Source organism: Tamandua tetradactyla, chromosome 8 (genome assembly GCF_023851605.1).
Source record: "Tamandua tetradactyla isolate mTamTet1 chromosome 8, mTamTet1.pri, whole genome shotgun sequence".
Classification (NCBI taxonomy): Eukaryota; Metazoa; Chordata; class Mammalia; order Pilosa; family Myrmecophagidae; genus Tamandua; species Tamandua tetradactyla.
Genome location: NC_135334.1, coordinates 10,311,507 through 10,326,760, shown reverse-complemented (window position 1 = coordinate 10,326,760; position 15,254 = coordinate 10,311,507). Strand labels below are relative to the sequence as shown.

At 50.3% G+C, this 15,254-nt stretch overlaps 1 protein-coding gene across 2 annotated transcripts in view; it reads right to left on the bottom strand.

Moving 5' to 3' along the window:
• Positions 1 to 1,049: 1,049 nt before the first annotated feature.
• The window catches only part of KIRREL3 (kirre like nephrin family adhesion molecule 3), a 575,038-nt gene continuing 560,833 nt past the window's right edge, over positions 1,050 to 15,254 (bottom strand). The window contains exons 13-17 of one of the 2 annotated variants that reach the window (XM_077112476.1): positions 13,996 to 14,031; positions 10,646 to 10,753; positions 9,014 to 9,123; positions 4,688 to 4,774; positions 1,050 to 4,106 (exon numbers count right to left, since the gene is read on the bottom strand). In XM_077112476.1, the coding sequence (XP_076968591.1) occupies positions 3,663 to 4,106; positions 4,688 to 4,774; positions 9,014 to 9,123; positions 10,646 to 10,753; positions 13,996 to 14,031 (785 nt within the window). In that variant the 3' untranslated portion in view covers positions 1,050 to 3,662. The remainder of the gene's footprint in view (positions 4,107 to 4,687; positions 4,775 to 9,013; positions 9,124 to 10,645; positions 10,754 to 13,995; positions 14,032 to 15,254) is intronic. The other variant, XM_077112477.1, reaches the window with a different exon arrangement.

Here is a 15,254-nt window from a genome sequence, read left to right as displayed (position 1 = left end):
TTTTATGTAGTGCCGTTATAAACTGTACATACAATATTTGGGAAGAGTTTATCAAACTTGTTGAATATGTACCTTGTGGTTTCAATTCTGATTCAGTAATAGCAAATGCCATAAGCAGCATATTTTCCTCCCCATCTAGGAAGTGAGAAATGAAACTCCTATTGGTGCTTTTTCTCCTTTTCTGAGAAATCTCTCTGGGATGCATCATGTTTGTTTTCCTTTCCCTGGGTTCTTTCCCACTCAGGAGGCTCAAAGGCTTTTTCCTTTATAGGACTTATTTAAAGAGACTTGGTCAGAAATGGATTTGATAGGGGTTTTTAGCTCTTCATCTGAGAGCACTTCCTATTCCGTGAATGTTGAAGAAGAGGTGGGGGAAATAACCCTGGCCTTTCCAGACTGATAGCAAGCCTGCGAATTAGAAATTGGACTCCTGCCTAGTAACTCTGAGCCAATAATGAGTTTAAAGATATCAGAAAACTGGATACTGGCCTGGGTCGGGTGGGAGTGGTTAAATACACAAAATAGCTTTGTTTCCCAGGAATTGTGGTCCTTCCAGGTCGTTTGGGGACTTGAGGTGGAAGATGCCAGTCTGCTTTTCTACTGTAGAACTATGGCTTATCCTGGCTCAGCCTGTCCTGGAATGGGTGCTAGCAGATGGCTTTTACTTTTGGCTGCTTTCAACCATATTCTGGGATAAAAGTGTCCTTGAGTTTGCACTGTAGGTTGGAAACATTTTGTAATGGAAAGAATGTGCACTCAAGTCTCATGTTTGCCACTTATTAGCTCCATGACCTTGGGCAAGTCTTTTGGCTTCTTTATGCTTCCTCCCCTCTTCTGTAAAATGGTGCTACTTTGCAGAATTGTGAGGATTCAGTAAAATTACAAATTTAAAGCACCTATTTCAGTTCGTGTGAAGTCACGTACTGGGGGATTCAAGTCTTTCCACTGCCTTTTTGCTTTATTTTAGCACCTCCCTTTACCAGCTTTTCTGCAACCTCAATCCTTCTTGAGAAGTAGTAGGCCTGGACACAGCTGGGAGATGGGGGCAGGGTGGGGTGGGGATATACATAATTCAATCTAAGTGCCTTCTCAGTTCCTCAAAGCTCCATAGCCTGCAACACCCCTAAATTTTGCCTTCTCAGCTCTTCTCTCCCACTAGGACTTTCTTTGTCATCTCCTATCCCTTCTTGCAATTTTTTGCTTCATTTGTGTGTCTGCATGACCTCAGGATGTTGGGCACTGCACAGCCGAATCTCTGCAGCTGACCCAATGCTTTCTACTCACCTTTACCCTGAGAGTGGCTGGGCACAGGAGGGAGAAGGGCTCATTCTGTTCTACAGGAAGACGTAGTTCTTCTCTGTCCTTCTGGGTTATTATGTGTCATAACTTTGGGTTCCAGGAAAGAGTGGACGTCTCCACCCAATTATGAAAGCTGAATGTGTGTGGGGGGGCAGGGTAGGCTGCAGCGAGGATTGGGAGTTGGATTTTCCTCCCATCTCCAAGGTGGGGGAAGACCAAGAGAAATGAATGGACAAATCCTAAGTCATTCTCTTCCTTATTCTGATATACTAAGACATTTTACATCTGGTCTTAAGTCCTTTTTCCCTATTGGCAAAGGGAAGCATGTAAGAAAAGAAAGAAGGCTTATCAAAACTAATCTAGAAAGGGCAGGGGAGAACATGCTGGCATCTGTGCCAGGCCAGAATGGTATCAGGAGCAGGATGTGAAAGTGGGATCTACACTTAAATTTCTCACCAGTTTCTGTTCTCTCAGCCTTGGCAGGTGGCCAGGAAGGTATGTAGGGAATTGGAGAATTTTGAAGCAATAGGAAATATTGTCAAAGCAGAAAACTCCTCTGGGCAAAGGGGCTATGAAAGTTATGTATAGAATCGGTGGAGCAGGGCCCATCCAAGGTATCAATGTATAGAAAAAAAGCACAAGACTCCCGGGGAGGACATTTCTCTTGGTAGGTAAGGTGTACTGACAGAGGTTGGAGGAGAAAGGTCTAAAATTTATGGGGAGCCTCCAACCTTGGGGTCATTGGGATCCTTCAATGTGCCTTTCGAATCCTGCTTTCTGAACTAGTACTCTAACTTTCCTCTGTTAATCTGTCCATTCTGTCATCAGTGTGTCAAGCTTCCCACCCAAGCAAGGCCATTCTTACGACATAATTTGCACCTTTTATCAAGAGTGTTAGGGCACCTGGTCTAGGCTCTTTCACCAAGATCTCCTTTCCTGAATCCCTGGTGGAGGGAGCTTCCCCTGCAGAATTTTGCTGAGAGAAAAGGCCTAGAGCGACACACTCCCCCCGCCCCCCAATACCTAGTGTGACTGCTGCCTCTTAGCTGTAGCTGCATCAAGTGGTTAGTTAGTGCTATTTCTATACATCCTCTGGGGTTGGGCAGATCCTGAAAGGGGTGGGACCATACAACCAGACCTATCGATTGCCTTCATTTTATAGCAAAATTGAATCAAAGAAGAGCAAAGAATCTTGAGTTCCCAAAGCATATTTTTGAGCTCTTGGGTCCTTCCTCTGGCTCTGTAGGAACAAAAGAATAGAATGGATTGTTGTAATACTGGCCCTAACATTCTCAGGTGGTAAGTAGGAAGGTTGAGTGTAAATAGACTTTCTAGCTTGCCCATGGCATCTTACTTAAGACAGGATCATTGTTCCCTGTGTGAATCTAGGCCCCTTGAGATTCATCAGCTGGGAAGGTGAGTCTCAACACCTTCGAGGCCTGACCCCCACCCCCTTCAAACCCTACTCCTCTCCAGAATCTTCTCTCTCCAATGGCTGCTTAAAGAACCCCGGCCAGAGAACCTCTCACACTTATATTAACTCCATTTGTGCTATGGGGGGAAGGGGAGTACACAAATCAGGGGTGAGTGGGTGGGGGGGAGGCTGTGAGACACCGCCTAGGGAGGGGTGTTCCCCAAGTGCTCACACACCCTCCTTTGGCTCCCTCTCCCTCCCAGTACACCAGTCTCTCATGGGGCCAGTCCCACCTCAGAGTTCAGAGGCATCAAGTCCGAGGACAGAACTGCAAGAAATGGACACAAGACACCAAACAAATTGTGGGTGGGCTCTTTGCCACTGGGGTGAAGAGAGGTGTTCCTTTGGCCAGGGCAGTTTCTGGCTTCTTAGTCTCCAAGGTGTGGGCCATGGGCAGCAGGGGGAGCTGGGGTCTCTGGGGCAGCTCAGTGCTGGGAAGAATTTGTCCTCCCCCTCCCCACCTCGGGTGGTATAGGAGCACAGGCACAGGGCTGGGGCTATGGGCAGCAAAGGGTAGAGCCCATAGGTGGACCGGAGAGTGGACGGCAGTTTCATTAAAGCAAATAGCTGCCACTAGTGTCTATGTGGGGAGTGGGGAGTAGAGGGAGGCTTCAGGAAAGAGCTGGGGGAGAAGGGGACCCAGCACCAGGCACAGGGCTCTCTGCCACATCCTCCATCCACTTCACCTGCCCTCCTCTGGCACCCTGCAGCCAGGGACCCAGATTTGTGCTTGATCAGAGCTTTGAAGGAGGATGGTAGCAGAGGCACCCGGAGACTGTCCTGGGGGACGTCAGTTCTGGGGCCCTCTGTGAGGTACCCAGAGTTCCTGGGGAGCCAGGATGTGCCAGCCCCTCTTCTCCCGCCCTTCCCCACCCCCAGTTAGGGCTCCTCAGACGTGAGTCTGCATCCGCCGCTGCAGAGGTCGGCTGGGATCAGAGTTCTGGGAAGAGGACTGGGAGTGGTGGGAAGAGGAGGCAGAGGCTTTGCTGGCCTTGTCGAACTGCACATAGCCATCCTGCTTGCCGCTGCTGCTGACGCTGCTGTCACACTGCGTGTCCAGGAAGGAGCTGCTGTCGCTAAGTGAGCCCCTTTGGAACTCCCGCTCACAGAGCTCGATGGATGAGCTGCCCATGCCCAGAACAAACCTCTGCCCGTAGTCATAGAGGCGGCTCTGGCCGCTCAGGGTGCTGTAGATATTGGTGAAAGACATGCCAGTGGGCACTCGCTGCTTGCCTGCAGGCCGCAGGTCCGGCTGGCAGCTGGAGAGGGAGATGGTGGGGGTGGAGTGGTGTTCTTTGAACGTGTTGACGCTGTAGTAGCCATTGGTGGGGTCCTGGGATGGCAAGAGCAAGAGGAGCACTGCTGGGGGAAGCCTGCGTTGAACCCGGTGGGGTGGGGTGGGCCTTCTAGGCTGAGCCAGACTAGCTTACCCAGAAAGGGGTGGGAGAAAACAGGAGGAAAGGAATAAAGAGGAAATAACTGGGAAGACGTGGGATAGGCTGGAAGGAGCCTGGATGAGGGATGGAAGAGAAGCAGGGGCTCTTTGCTGTTGTGCTTTGTATGTTTTGTTATGTCAAGGCAATGCAAGGGGATTTGAAAATCAGACTTCTCTTTCTTTTTTTTTTTGTCTAGAACATAGATACTTACTTTGAAAATGCATTTGTGAGGAGGAGGGGAGAGGGGAGGATGGCAGAAACTTGGCCTTCATTCTCCCAGCCTCCTTAGTGTTGGGGGACAGAAAAAGCAGGAATGTGCCCACATCGGGCAGTGGGTAGGCACACATCCCAAGGGGGCACTGCCGTTCTCTTCCCCCACTTGCTTTCATTCTTTGCGCTTCCTGTGGATGTGAAGCTTGGGCCCTCAGAGCTGAAACTAGACCCCAGACTGTCCTGCTTCCTAAAAGACTAGTCTTACCTTCAAGTTCTGAAACTCCTTTTCCTCTTCTTTGAGGACTTCCAGCTGCTTCAGGACTGAGTCTTGTTGGAATTCACCCCGGTCCATCTACAACCCCAAAACAGCTGCTTAGTGGGGGCGAGGTGCGCTAAACACCCACTTCCCCCAAGGAAAAGATGAGATTGTAAACACAAAAGAAGATTGCTGTAGATGCTCTCATCCTTAGCCCTGCCCCTTGCTGCCTGGACCACAGAAGGAGATGGAGGAGTCAGGATGAGATCCCGTATCTCCTCTTTTTTTTGGTCCCCCATCCTGAGTGACAAAGAAAGATGCAAGAGGCGGATGGGTGGGGACGTGGGTAGGCGTGGCATGGGGCAGGTCTCTAAGGCCCACTTTCTTCACTTGCTGGGGTATCACCCTCATCCCTTTGGCTGATTCAACTCAATCCACCAAGTGTTTATTGAATTGCAGGCCAGGCACTGGGCCTGGGATACGCAGATTAAGTTATGTTAAGATATATGTCTGCTCATCAGGGAGATGGACCTGTAGGTAAATAATTGCAGAACATCAACAATTGGGTATAGGTCTGGCTTCTTGCAGAGTGGTCCAGCAGCCAGGGCGAGGGCTCACGGAAGGCCTCAGGAAGAAACCACAGTGCCTAATAGCAGGTGAGATGCTGGCAACATGCCTGCTGTTCTCAGCAAGGACTTGGGTTTCAAAAAAAGCTATCTTCTTTACCAGGTACCAAACAGCCCGATAGCAAGAACCAGTATATCCTATCCACTGCCTAAAAGCCTGAGAGCAAGGACCTGGTGTATCTTTGGGTCCTGTCCCACCTCGTACACTTCCTTGCATGTTATAGTCCTTGACCCCAAATGCTTTTTGAATGGAATCGTACTTAATTGCGCTCTGTTGATTTGATTTGCCAGTGCCTAGCGCAGTGCCTCCTATCCAGTCGAGTTGTTCTGAACGCTATGTTTATATTGAATGAATGAAAAGAGTGGCATAGCTCTAAATTACTGAAAATTAAAATAATAATTAGACATGGATGAAAAAAATAAAGACGGCTCCGCACACAGTGGGCGTATTAATTAATCTGAATAACCACAGTGACACTCAGCTTGTGACACACAAGATGCTTCCCATTTATCCCTTCTACTAATTATACGATTTATGCCAGGTTCCCACCTACTCTCTGAACTGAGACGTGCCTTCTTCCCCTGCAACCCGCCTTACTGGTCCCTTTTTGGAGCCCCATGAAATTAGCCAAAGTATCTCCATCCTCTTACCTCCTCACTAACTCGGCTTTTTTCATTTTATCTGGATTGGGGTCCCTCTTGACCACCAGATTCTAAGCCAGAATCTCCTTGAGCAAGGATGATATAGGAGGCAGGAAGTGAAAGAAGAGGGGAATGTTAATCTCCCCAAGGCTTTGGATGCAGCCCTTGACAAGTGCATTCTGCTGGAGTTACACCCCTGCTCTGCCCTGGCTCCTGAGCGAGCCCAGCTCTTTCCTATGGGTTTGGAAGGGTTGGTGTGGAGATAGATAGTTTGAGGCAATCAGAATGTCCCAATAGAAGGGAATTCAAGGCCTCGTTCTAGCCTGGAGACTTCCAGACCAGACTGGAAGAGGTTCATCTGCAGAGATGTTCATTCCTTCTCAGGCTCTGGTTTTAGGCTGTGGTTTCCTTTTTTATAAAATTAAACACTCCAGTGTCAGCATTAGGTGAGGCCTGGAGGAGATCGACATGAGGGGACTTGGAAACAAGGCCATTGGCCTTGAGAAAACTTGGGGATGCTGATGTGTAATTAGAACAAGGCACTGGGAGTGGGTGATGTGCAGTGTCTAGGGAGAGCAGAAAGTATCTAACTCCACCAGGACTGGGGGACCAAGCCTTGGAAGTTATGGAGGAGGTGACATTTGAGCTCACTCTTACAGGAGAATGTGAAAATTGACAGACAAAATCAACAGGCAGTGCCCAACTCTGCAAGTGAAATCATTGCCCGCCCCCCTACATGGGACATGACAATCTAGAGGTGAAAGTCTCCCTGGCGACATGGGAGAGGACTTCCAGTGATGGATCCAGACCTGGACCAAGGGCTCAACGATTACATCCTGACCAAATGGGGGAAAAGAAGCATAATTAGTAAAGTATCAGTGGCAAAGAGAGTTCTAATAGTGTCAAGAGGCTACTCTGGAGGTTGCTCTTACAGAAGTTCAGTTAGACCTTGCTACCTATCATAACCTGCCAACCCCCAACCAGGACCATTCCAGCCAATCCTAAAGAACACCTAGGGCAATATATAAGATTCCACAAGGGTTCCAGGCACTAGAATAACTTGCCAGAAACCTACAACCTCCAGATGGGTCCCTAGTCCAGATAAGTCCTGAAACCTAGCCCAGCCTCTCCAGAACATCAGATAGTTCCATCTCCCTACCCCATATTAGTGACAGACCTTTCCAATATAAAAGATTTAGAACTGCCATAGCCCAAACAACCCCAATGAGAGGTATGGAAAGATCAAAGGTGATGGTGAAATTATACATAGAAGATAGGACTAAAAAATGAATATGAATGGTGAATCATTAAACTGATACCTCTTTTAGTCTCCAGCATTTTAGAGCAGCTAGAAGTAAGAACCTGAAATTGTGAAATTGTAACCCATGTCAAAGTCTGAAATATGTTCTACAACTAATTGTGGTGCTGTGCTTGGAAATTTATAGCTTTCTTGTATATATGTTATTGTTCATAAAAAAAGAAGGAAAAAAAAGTCGATTGTGATGATAAAAAATATTTAAGCTCTCCAGCCTCTTATATTCTGGAGCAGCTAGAAGGAAAAATCTGAGAGGACTGTATGGTAGCCCATGACAAACTCTGGGATCTGTCCTGTAACCACTTTTTGAAGAGTGCTTTGAAAACTATTGCTTTTTTATTTCTTTGCTTTGTATATATGTTATATATACAGTAAAAAAAGTTTAAAAAAAATCAATAGGCATGTAAAAAAAATCAATATTCCATGTAAAGGCTTCCAAGATATAAAGGGCTCAGCAGCTGGGAACCCCAAGGTCTTTGGTATGCTTGGGGTACAGGATGTGTTGGGCAGGTTGAAGCTGGGAAGGCAGGCAACTGCCCCACCAGGAGGGAGCTTGACTGTGCTGAGCAGTTTGGATTTTGTCCAGCAGCGCATGGTTGCCAGGGAGGGCCTTTAAGTAAGATAGTAATATGATCAGGTTGGCATTTTAGAAAGACCCTTTGTGTGGGAATCTGAAAGGTGGACTGAGTAAAGTGATAAAAAGACTGCAATGGTGAGACCCATTAGGAGGTTGCTGTGTGGGCCCAACTGAGAAACTGACAGAAACTGATAGAGGCAGGAGCACAAATCTGAGAAATTTTAGGAAGGAGAATTGACAGGATATGGAAATCAGTCAGATGCACAAAGAGTAGCAGAGGAAAGAGTTCAATTCAACAAACACCTGGTGAGCATCTCTTAGGGACTGTATTATGAGGCCCTGAGACCCACGGAGGGATAAGGGATCCAGTACCCTCAAGTTGCTTACCATCTAGTAGAGATGGAAGGAACACATAATTTCAGAGCAATCCAAATAGCTAATATTTATCGAGCACTCACTGCATTCCTCAGTATCCCAAGCTCTTGACAGGTATGAACCCATATGGTCTTCCCCACAGCCCCATGCATTCTCACTTCATCCCCATTTCCCAGATGAGCAGACCAAGGGCCAGAGTAGCCTATGCTCATTAGCACCCTTCTTTGGTCACTGCCCCTCCAGGGTATGACAGCCATGGTACAGGCATGGAAGAAGTTTCCATAGGGGTGCTTGGTTTCCACATGGACAGCTAGGGTGTGTGGATTATGGCCCATTAATAAGCACCAGTAAGAAGAGGAGCAGGCTTGGGTTTGCTGCAAAAGTTACTCAGTTTGTTTTGGATGAGCAATACAGTTTCTGAGAAGGAAACTGTGCTTTTATAGACCTTTTTTTTTTTTGGGGGGGGGAAGGGGTGTACTAAATATCTCTAATATCTATGTGTGTGTTGTATATAGGATTATATGTATTATATAACAACCTATTATGGCGATTTGTGCATATGTCTTCTCTTTCTATGGATGCCAGATTCTTTTGAAGACTGGGACTGTATACCAAGTATAACACCTTGCCTGTGACAAACAGACAACTGCTATTTGTTGACTGAGAGTATGTTCCTGGCCTATTATGGGTTGGGGGAGCTGCTCATCTTGACTGATGCCCAACTTCCTGGGGGCCTCCTGGGCATCTAGGATGCTTCCATTCCGTTGGCATAGGGGTGGGAAACATGACAGTATTCTCACCATCAGTTGCTTGATTGTGGGGTGTTCTTCAGTCTCCCGGCCAGAGGCAGGCTCCTTGTGGACGATCTCTACTCGAATATCATTTTTGGCTGACACAACACCTTTTAGATCTGAACATAAAATAGGGAAGTGTAGATGACAGACTCAGTTTTCATCCTCAGGCATCAGGACGTGAGACATCAAGCCTCCCCCCACCTCCCCTCACCACCACCCCAAGTTTCCCTTCCAGCGTTGAACTCAGCGGCTTCACTTCCCACCCCTTACCTCCCACAGAACCCCTGTGGAGATCTGCTATGGGCTGCTTGGGCCTCAAAGGAGCCAGCCACATGGACTACATAGCTCCTTGTTGCATATACCTCTAGTGTTTTGCTGCCCTTCTCTTGGCTGCAGAGGTTGTCCTCATCTATTCGTCCAGCTTCCTGAGTTCTTTGAACTGAGCTAAGTCCTTTTCATCCCATTAGATTCTCACTTCCTTATAGAAGTTCTATACGATTTCTACAGCCTCTGATTTCTCCATTCATAGAACTTCAGATCTTATTATTAGAAAGGACTATAGTGTTCCTGGTCAACCTCCCTTCCAAAGAAGAAACCTCTAAAATCTGTGTGACACCTGGTGGTCCAGCTTCTGGTCAATACTTCCACGATGGAGATGTGACTAGTTCTAGAGGATGCAGCCTATTTATAGCTGGAGAGCTCTGATAGAAAATTCATCCAATGATCTGTCCTTCTATAATTTCTATAATGAAGGGGATCCCAAGATCACATCACTGGGGGGGGGGGGGCGGGCAGGGGAGGGGCAGTCAGGGGAGCCAGAGCTACTTAGCTTGGAATGGAGGAAACTTAAGGGGAACACCACAGCTTTCTCCAAAGATGTAAAGGTTGCCAAGTGGTAGAGGGAGTAGGCTCATTCTGATGATGTGCATTATGCTCATCAAATTTTAGAGCCAGAAGAGGTCATAAAGGTCATGCATCTAATTCCTTAATAATACACATGAGGACTCTGAGGCCTCAAACAGTTGTGTCTTGCCCAAGGTCATATGGTAGGACAGATAGGGCAAGAAGACTGCCTCTCCACCATCTTTCCCTCTACTCTGCCCTCCCGTCCTAAACTTGTATATGTCTATCGCACATAATTTCAGAGCTTGGCCCAGGTGCTCATAATTCTTCAAGTGCACAAACACCAGAATTTTATTACTAATGACTAAAAACTTATAAATTTGGTGCAAAGCAATTCTTTGGCTGCTCTTTTCCCTATGTGAATGGCCTGCTTTTCTGGTTAGACTAGCAGCTCTTGGAGGGCAAGGATCAAACCACCTCTTTTTTAACCCCTGGATTTCAGTATAGTTTCCGGTCAGTGGTGTTACATGATGTTGATCAACTGCCATGTCTACGGGAAGTTGGCCAACTGCCGTTTAGTCCAGTTTAACATCAGTCACATATCCCCTCTGAGCCCAACACCACACAAGGCACTGCAAATGAACGGGTGAAAGCGGCCCAATCCCTGCCCCAGGAGCTCACAGCACTGATAGGCCCCCTGCCCATTGCACTCCTGCTTACTTGCTCTCCGGGGCAGGCTAAGCCTGGCCTTTTTCTCTGTCCCCCTCCCTGAGATCCCGGGTCTCCCTCCCGTACTTCTCTGGGAGCGGGCACAGCAGAAGGCCACGATGGTTGCCATAAGGACGAGGAAGGCCACACCAGCTCCTACGGCCACCCCAATGATGACGGCCATCGGCACAGACTCTGTGGGAGAGAAGCAGGCGCAGCTGATAGGGGACCACGGGGTGGTTCAGTACCCCCCAGGGCCTCATCTGGTTCCCTTGGGTACAGCCCCTGCCAGCTGGGGCCTGATCACAGCCAGATGGGCTCCTTCTAGGAAAGGCCTCAGTGGGGCCTGGGCAGGTGCAGGCAGAGTCCAACCAGGGTCAGCTCAAGCTGGGGCTGCAGAGAAGGGCACAGGGACATGGGGAAGAGGAGAGGGAAGGGAGGAGCTGGGGGCAGGGGATGGGGTTGACATGGAGGCAGAGAAGGAAGGAGAGGGCAGCAAGTAGACACATAGAGGGGTGGGCCTGGTGGGGAGAAGCACTGCAGATGAGAGGCAAGGCTAGGACAGTTGAGTTCCCTTTCATATTAAGTAAGGAATATTTGCTCATGCAGTGACTGATGAGTCATAAATTCTGGCTTTTCTTTAAAAAATTCTGGCTCTGGTCATATCCCTTGGTTGTTCAGTTTGTTCTTTTCTTTCCTTTCCCAAGTGCATGGAGGATGGGCATGGACAACCAGCTTTTAGAGAGTTTCCAGGTTTGAGGCCACTTTCACTGAGGGACTGCTGGGCATCAGAGGGCATACGCCCCATTGCCCGAGTCTTGGGGACTGGGGGAACATGGCACAGGCACTGGACAATGGTGGCAGGACCACAGCTCCCCCACTACCCCCTCTCTAGGGAGCAGCTCCACTTTTTCTTGACCTGCCCATCATACCCCTTCCTTTTAGGCCAGCCCTCCAAATATACTGTCCATCCCACCTCACAAGAGAGAGCTGTGAACTCCAGGTAGGCAAATCCTTATTGCTTGCTGAGTCTCTGCCATCTGTCTGCTGCTCTAGCCCAGTTGGCAGGGAGACTAGGAGGATGAAGATGGGTGGAGGGTGCCCTTCCAGACAGCCCTGGCTCTGCTATGGCTGCATCTGGAGTCTGGGGACATGCTTTGGGGCCTTGATTATTCCAGTAGGAATAGAATCAGAGGATGCTAGAGCAGGCAGACCTTAGAAGCATCCTACTGCATAGGTGAAGACACCAAAGTGCAAAGAAATGACATGGGCGAGAGCATACAGCTCAGTCGAGCCAGGGTCAAACTCAGGTCTCCTCAGTGGCCACTCGCTGCACTGCCCTGGACCAGCTTTGTCCATTCTGTCACAAAATATCTCTCAAATTTCACATGCTCCATACAACACCACGGCAAAGGGCAAGGAATTGAGACAGACTGCTGGCTTGTTGAACCTTGGCTCCACCACTTCTTTGCTAATGACCTTGAGCAAGTTACTTCACCCTTCTTATCTGTAAAAAGGGGATAATAATAGTGCCTTACTCATAGGGTTGTTATGGGGTTTCAAGAGGGAATGTGGATTAAGGCCTGGGAACAGAGCCTGCTCAAGGGTTTGCTACTGTTGTTGAAAGGGAAGGGGGAGAGAATCACAGATAAAAACCTTAAAGGAGTGTGAGTGACCTTATGGGACAATTAGGTATACGCTCTAGGGCAGTGGGTTAATTTCTCATTGTTATTTTCTTTAAAGAGAGGAAGAGAGGGAGGAAACCTCAAACCCTGGCCCCTGGGAGATGCTGCAGAGAGAAGGGGGCAGGTGCTGGCAGAGAGAGGTGTCACCTCTCTGTTGCAGTATTGGTGGTTGTGCTGGTGAATTCCTTTTCCACCTGAGAACTGTTACCCCCAAACTCATCAGTTACCGCCTTTTAGAGGCTGAGACCCTGCGGAGTGAGGAAGGGATGAAGAGGAAGTGGGAGTGGGAAATACTGAAGGACAACAAATCAGAGGAGTCTGAGTTGGTCTTGACAGCCAGGACTGAGAAATGGGGTTTGACCATCAGCCCAGTTGATCTTGTTTTGACAAACAGATGATGCTCTCTACAGGTTTTAATTCCATCAGGAAAGGAAAATTGCTTTGGAAGCTCATTGGTTCTCTGCTTTGGAATTTTGTTCATTTGGGTTTGATAGAGTTTCTCTGGTCTTGTCTCAGTTGAACTCAGAGCTACTAGATGCCTGGGGGAAGGTTCTTTCACTTGTTTGGGCCTCGGTGTCTCATGCGTAAAACTAAAGCATCCTGTGATGCGTGTTTCCTCAAACTGTAGTGAGCTCGAGGGGGTACCACCATCTTGGCTGGGGAAGTGCCCAGAAGTGGGTAGGCTGGCATGGAGGAAGAGGGGGTACCTGTGGACCTGAGGGACCCCCAGGATGGCCAGACCCTCGCCACCTGGGCACCTTTTGTTGGTTATACCCAGCACAGCCTTTTGTGCAGGCTGCTCCTACCTGGAGTTGCCCATCCCCTAATCTCCCTGGGGAGGGAGGGGTTGCTTATGCTCAGCCTCCTCTCTGTGGGGTCCTTGGGCTGTGAGGGAGGAAGGACTGTTGGGGAGCTCCCAGTGACCCTTAACAGATAGGGTGAAATGGAGACAGGGAGGTGATACTGCCCCCAGCCCCCAGGCCCTGGGGACTGCACCCAGCAGGAGGTTTTCACAGTCTACCTCCCTCTGCCTGGGCTGCAGGGTCTGACAGGGGCCTCACAGGGGCCTGTCAGCTGGGTCGGAGGTGACATTTTCCAGAAGAGCCAGGGTGGGGGCCACTCAGGTCTTCTGCAGGCCATGAGTGGCCCTGTGGGATCTGGCCCACTGTGTCCTGATTCCCTTGACTGCTTTTCCATTTGGTGCCGTGGGGACAATTGTGTCCTGTGGGGTCCCAAGACAGAGCAAGTCCAGCCAGGGAGCCTGATAACCACTTTGCTGTCTGGTGCCTGGGTAGGGAAGGGAGGAGCTCCCCAGCAGCCTGGGCCTGAGAGTGGGATGACAAGGTCATGAGGCAGCAGAGGTGGGGGGTGGGCAGCTGCAAGCGAGAAAGCATGGAATACACCAGCCCCACCAGGGCCTGGGAAGCCCCAGTTGAGCTAGTGATGATGCTGAGGCATATGAAGGGCCAGCAGGAGCCTGGGAACAGGGGGAGGCTGGGGCAGGGGGAGGGCTGGAAAGATGGAGAAGGTCCTGGGGAGGCGGGGCTTGTGGGCTTTGGTGGGCATGATCCAGGAGACAGGTCTCTGGGGTCCCCGGATCCTGTCTGACTACACTAACCTGCGAGATAAAGGGGGAAGGGCAGTGTGCGTTAGCGGCCTGCACGGCCCCCTTACCCACCTTGGGTCTCCCTCCCCTCCTGGCAAAGAAGCCCCTGCCCCGACCCCGGGAGGGCTCATCATCTCCTTCCATACCTGCTTCCAGCCCGGCTCCCGACTTCATTTCAGAACCTGTTTGGAAATAAAGCAAGCGTCCACAGCCAGGGCCTAGCTGGCCAGGGCGGGGCAGGACCGGGGGATGCCACCTGGCAAGGGCTGGGGTGAAGGGTTTCCCGCCCGTAGCATGTCTCCAGGGCCACCCAGCAGAAGCAGGCTAGCAGGACTGAACTGGGAGCCCGTTCAGACTGACTGAGAGCCTTCAGAGAGGTGGGGACCAGAGAGAAGTCAAGACGGAGAGGGGGCTGAGGCTGGAGGGGGTTGGGTGAGAACACTAAGGGGAGGCCATGGGGTGGGAGCACGGAGGGGAAGACATGGAGGGTAAGCAACAGGGGACTGGGAAAGTTTGGGATGAAGTGGGGATGATCGTATGCAAATTATGTGCAAAGCATAATGCAAAGCAGCACCGGCTAAGGAAGAGGCGTTGGGTTCCACTGTGCAATCAGGAGGGTAGCCCTGGGGCCGGTGGGGCCCCTCTGGGACCACCCATTTGGCCCAGAATTTCTTGACAGGGCCTGGCAGGCTGTATATGGGTGGACCGCTCTGCCTTCTGCGCCAAGGCCCAGGTCCTGCTGAAAACCATGCAGCATAGTCCAGGCTGGCCAAGAGGCAGGATGCTGCTAGCTGTCTCCAGAGTCTCTGGACCACACCTCTGCTGCTCAGAGGCAGCCACTCCCTGCCCCCTAGTCTATGCCACAGAACCCAGAGTTCCTCTGCAACTCTCCCACCAGGAGCCGGGAGAATCTGCCCACTGGGGTGGGACTTCCTCCCCCTTCCCTCCCTTCCCCTCTCCTCCCCCTCCCTTCCTCTCCCCCTCTCTTCCCCTCCCCTCCCCCTCCCCTCCTCCTCCCCTCCCCTTTTTCCTTCCCACCACTTTATCCTTGCTCTCACTTCCAGGCTGCTCTGGACCCTTCTCCCCTGCCTGCGCTCCTGGCCGGAGTCTCCCCTAGATCTCACTGGTCCACATCTCTCCCGTGGTCAAAGGTGAACTGCAGATGGTTTTAGTTCAGGCGCCCCCCCCCCCCCCAAGCTCCCCAACACACCAGGGACTGGACAGCTCAGGAGTTACCCCTTAGTTTGAGCGTGGGCGCCCTCTAGGGGACGTCTGGATAACTGGCACATCCATTCCAGGGTCATTGCCTAGGACCCAAACCACTCCTCAGCGGATCACAGCTCCTTGACAGCGGCTTGGCACCCGGGGCCAAGGCCCCCTAGGGAATCAGAGCGTACAGACCCAG